The sequence below is a fragment of the Rhincodon typus genome, chromosome 7, assembly GCF_021869965.1.
Source record: "Rhincodon typus isolate 14 chromosome 7, sRhiTyp1.1, whole genome shotgun sequence".
In the NCBI taxonomy this organism is placed as follows: Eukaryota; Metazoa; Chordata; class Chondrichthyes; order Orectolobiformes; family Rhincodontidae; genus Rhincodon; species Rhincodon typus.
The window spans coordinates 41,048,255-41,053,350 of record NC_063338.1 but is presented as its reverse complement, the minus strand read 5'-3'; the positions used below and the strand labels follow the sequence as shown (position 1 = coordinate 41,053,350).

At 40.2% G+C, this 5,096-nt stretch overlaps 1 protein-coding gene across 1 annotated transcript in view; it reads right to left on the bottom strand.

Moving 5' to 3' along the window:
* Nucleotides 1-5,096, bottom strand: part of LOC109932547 (dual 3',5'-cyclic-AMP and -GMP phosphodiesterase 11A-like) — a 293,291-nt gene that overhangs the window by 54,983 nt on the left and 233,212 nt on the right. The window contains exons 14-15 of the mRNA XM_048599206.1: nucleotides 1,982-2,091; nucleotides 961-1,051 (exon numbers count right to left, since the gene is read on the bottom strand). Of these exons, the coding sequence (XP_048455163.1) occupies nucleotides 961-1,051; nucleotides 1,982-2,091 (201 nt within the window). The remainder of the gene's footprint in view (nucleotides 1-960; nucleotides 1,052-1,981; nucleotides 2,092-5,096) is intronic.

Below are 5,096 nucleotides of genomic sequence, written 5' to 3'. Positions count from 1 at the left end.
GGTGTGGTTTGTCTGTGCTGTGTGGTTTTCCTGTGCAGTGTGGTTTTCCTGTGCAGTGTGGTTTTCCTGTTCAGTGTGGTTTTCCTGTGCAGTGTGGTTTGTCTGTGCTGTGTGGTTTGTCTGTGCTGTGTGGTTTTCCTGTGCTGTGTGGTTTCCTGTGTGATGCGGTTTTCTTGTACAGCACTGATCCCCTCTTTCATTTGAGAATGGAGCTGTACATTGTGCAACTCCCTCCCTGTTTTGAGACAGCCTCTGAAATGTAATCCCCTTCGGGACTTTGATGTAATTCCCTTTTAATGAGTGCCTAGTCTGTCTCTAGGTTATGCACACCCCCACCACCCTTTAATGTTTAGAACCAACACTTCAGGCTTAATCACTTCCAAATCAGACTCTGCCCCTCGGCGCCACAGATTATTAAGTTTGAGCACAGACAAAATCATCCAAGAGACAATGTTGCTCCCTGTGCCTCACTCTCCTGCAAATCAAAAGTGTTCTGATAGTGAGTCAGGTAAGTTCAATGTGAGAGTTATTGAAAGCACAGGCAAGTTGTGGCAATTTTTATCTCATCAGAAGGCTGCATGAAATCCCAGTACATTACATTTAAATTGCATGCAGGTGGCCAATTTTGATTTTATGAGTTTCTATTACACACAGGCATCTTTCCTGCTTGCTTACCCATGTGCCACTGACATAATCAGGAGCTAGTATCCTGTGGCCAGTGTACTGATGTGGGGCCTCCCACACAGTTTTCTGAGCACCCTCTGCCATCTTGCCCACTCCAGCACGTTCCGTAAGACCCAGCCCATTACATTGAGATTTTCTGAAGAAGGGTCTAGACCCGAAACGTCAGCTTTCCTGCTCCTCTGATGCTGCTTGGCCTGCTGTGTTCATCCAGCTCTACACCTTGTTATCTTATTACATTGAGATTTCTGATTGTGCGAAGCTGCCAGAATGCATTACCTCACTCTGAAGAATCATAACTGCATGATTGAAATGATGTAGTTCTAGAGTAGCTGAGGTGCCATACAGCTGTGCTAAGGCCGACCCACTCCTAGAGAAAGAAGAAGATAGTTTAAGTATATAAGTATATATTATTTCTTCTCTTTTAAAATTAATTTGTCTTTCCTTGGAGAATTCTACTATGTTTCTTTTCTGTTAGGTTTGCTGATTGGTTCTTAAAAGTCATTTTTAGAAAAGGCTGTTAAGGGAGCACAATAACCTGGCCGTATTTCCAAAACAATTGTTAATACTTTAATAAACTGCCAAGCGCAATTCACCCACAAGCCTATTGGGTCTGATTTAGAAGGCATACAAATGTAATTTAAAAAAGCCTTTGACAAAATGAAGACTGCTTAATCCTCTTAAATCTTGATTTAGATAAAATGTTTGGTATGGTCTTGGATCTGTTTCTACTCTCATATTGTGATTGTAAGCGTTGCTGAATTTTATTAGTTACTGAAGGCACAAGAAACTTGTGTCAGTTTCATTTAATCAATAAGGCAGCATCAAATCCTAACAAGATCTAATTTCAGGTATACTGCATTATGCTGGATATTACATCAGAGAGAAGGCTGTGATTTCAAGAAATAGAATGGAGTAACCCCCCTTAATAAATTAAGATGCAAATTTAATAGTGGAGTTGAGTAATTAATTGTTCTAAAAAACTGTAGTACACGGTGGATAGTCTGAAAGTAACTTTACAATTCATAATGTCTGTTTTCCTTGCAGTGTGCATTTTAACCCAATTGGCCAAGATCATCTGATTTCTATTAACTGCAGAATTGAAGCTATAAATGCTTGGTAAATAGAATCACTGAAGAATTTAGATGACTAATATAAACCTGAATAAGGGAAAGAGCAAAGTTACTCCAAATTATTTTCATGTGTGTCTTGGATATATTGAGAGATCAACCATTGTGCTGTGTAAAAAATGATTATAGATAAAAGCAATAGGAATATGTCACTAATCATTCAAACTTACTTTGCTTGGAAAGCATTGTTAGTGCCTCTGTGGTCCAAGTCATGACACAGGCAGCCTACCATTAGACCAAGAACTTCTGTGTCTGTCAAAAGTTCCTGAAAATCTGCAGTCTGGCAAAACAACAAATGTGTGTCAGGCAGAGTTGACTAACCCGAAAGATTTTGTCAATGGGGCTGTCAGAGCAAGATAACAGTATTTATAGCAAGTGCACCCATTTACAGAAAGTTATCCAATAGACATAATTACATAGGCTGTAATAACTATCTGACAGCTTTTTATTTTTGTGGCTCTGTTAATCTGTGTTATAGATATCTGAGATACTATACAGGATGCAACTCCAAAGAACTCTAATATGAGTGAATCTGAATGGAATAGCCTGCTGATATTTACTCCAAGACTTAAAGAAATTCCTAAGAGGGAAGCTACAGGTTTTGCGTAGTCAGCCATCTTGGTTTTGGAAAAAATAATGAACTCTGCATTTAAACATTTGTGTTGAAGGGAAAGTTTTGCCCAATGGTATTGGAGGAATGGTGTATGAAGATTTGCTGCTGCCTGCTGAAATACAGTATGTTAATGCAAAGCTGCAGTAACTTTATCCCAAGAACAAAATGGCAGATATTCCACCCTCTGTATAATATATGTTGAATTATCTAGTGGCCAACTGTAAAGAAAAATACTTATCTTCAGAATAAATTTGCATGTCTACCCTGTAAAGGATTGTAAACAATCTTATTAAAGGAATTTCTAATCCGGATACGGCAAAAACTATTTCATTGTGGTTTTATTTTAAATGGGTAAAATGGCTCTGTCAAAATAATAGAAGAATTGGAAAGTGAACTAACATTTTCTGCAGTAATACTGACGACATTAATTTCCAGATGTATACATGTTGATTTTTTAAAAAATTGAATCATGGGTTGTGAACTTTGCTGGCTGGACCAGCATTTATTGCCCATTCCTGGTTGCCTTTAAGGTAGTGGTGAGCTGCCTTCTTGAACCACTGCAGTCCACCTGCTATAGGTTGACCCACAATGCCGTTAGGGAGAGAGTTCCAGAAACTTCAACCCAGCGACAGCGAGGGAATGACGATATATTTCCAAGTTAGGATGGTGAGTGACTTGGAGGGGAACTTACAGCTGGTGGTGTTCCTATGTATCTGCTGCCCTTGTCCTTCCAGATAGTAGTGCTTGGAAGGTTCTATCTAAAGACCCTTGGTGACTTGTTGTAGGGTACCTTGTTCATGATATGCACTGCTGCTACTCTGCATTGGTGTGCAGGAAGTGGGTATTTGTGGTTGTAATGCCAATCAAGTGGACTTTTTCCTGGATAGTGTCAAACTTATTGGGTGTTGTTGGAGCAGCACCCATCCAGGTATATGGGAAGTATTTCATCACACTCCTGACTTGTACCTTGTAAATGGTGGACAGACTTTGAGGAGTCAGGAGGTGAGTTATTTGCTATAGGCTTCCTAGTTTCTGAACTGCGCTTGTAGCCAAAATTTTTATATAGCTGGTCAAGTTCAGTTTCCAGTCAAAGGCAACTCCCTGGATATTGATAATTGGGGATTTAATATGGAAATACTATCAGACATCAAGATGTAATGGTCAGATTCTCTCTTATTGACAATGATCATTGTCTGGCATTTGTGTGATGCGAATGTTACGTGCCACTGGTCAGCCTAAACCTGGATATCATTCAGGTTTTGTTGCATGTAAACATTAGATGCCTCAACAGCTGAGGTGTTGCGAATGGTACTGAACATTCCGCAATCATCAGAAAAAAATGCCCATTTCTTACCTTGTGGAGGAGGGAATGCCATTGATGAATCAGCTGAAGATAGTTCAGTCAAGGACACTAACTTGAGAAACTCCTGGAGAGATGTCCTGGAGCTGAGATGACTGACTTCCAGCAACCACAACCATCCTGTGTGCCAGGTCTGATTCCAAGGAGTGGAGAGCTTTCTCCCAATTCCCACTGATTCTAGTTTCTACAAGGCCCCTTAATGCCACATTAAATCAAATATGGCCGTGATGTCAAGGACAGTTATTCTCGCCACCCATTTGGAGTTCAGCTCTTTTGTCCAGGTTGAAACCAAAGCTATAATGAGGGCAGTAGCTGAGTGGCCTGTCATTTAGGACATTGTTAATGGGAGATGACCTCTCAGGTACAAACGTAAAGTTTTGGAAAAGAAGACCCTCTTTTGTAATTGCCATCAAAATAACTAAACGCAATGCCATAAACATGGCCAGCAACTAGAGCCGGCCATTTGTAATTACAGGCAGACCTGAAGTGTAAAAGATTAATGCGAATATATTAGATAAGAAGGTCAACATCATCATCATGAAAAGTGATGAAAGATCACATGACACATCACTCTTCTTAGCAGTCTCATGGTGGAGGCTCAGTCTTTTTGTGGAAAGGTCTCAGCAGGGATCTTTTTGAGCTCTGAAAGGAGACATTTTGAAAAGCGGTTGACTACTATTCAAGATGACTAGAGGTAAAACTCCACATGGTCATACCTCTGGAGCTGCCATTGCATTATTTAAAGACATTTAAAGAGATTCCAAACATCATCATTTTAGACAATGACCCACAATTTACTAACAAATTCTTCAAGCAGTTGACTAAAGCTTACCAATTTTCCCGTTCAATTAGTGCCCTGAGATACAGAAGCTAATGATGAGGATTGTAGTGGAGTGAAACAAGTAAGTAAAGGCTTTATTGGAAAGGAATAATGACATTAACCTGGCATTGCTAAGATATTATTCCACCCCACTGCAGAATAGTTTGGCTCCACGTGAGCTTCAGTGTTGGAAGGACACTGCAGACTCAACTTGCCACTCTTCATGTGCAAATCTCACAGAACTATAGTTGAACAGAATGAGGAAGAAAGAGGAGGAATGAATCCCATTCTAGTCAAATATGAAATTAACAATAGTCATCACAAACTATCAGACCTACAGAGTGTTTCAGAGATAGCAGGCAGTGCAGATGCTGGAGAATCTGAGATAACAAGGTGTAGAGCTGGATGAACACAGCAGGCCAAGCAGCATCAGAGGAGCAGGAAGGCTGACGTTTCGGGCCTAGACCCTTCTTCAGAAAATGGGTCTAGGCC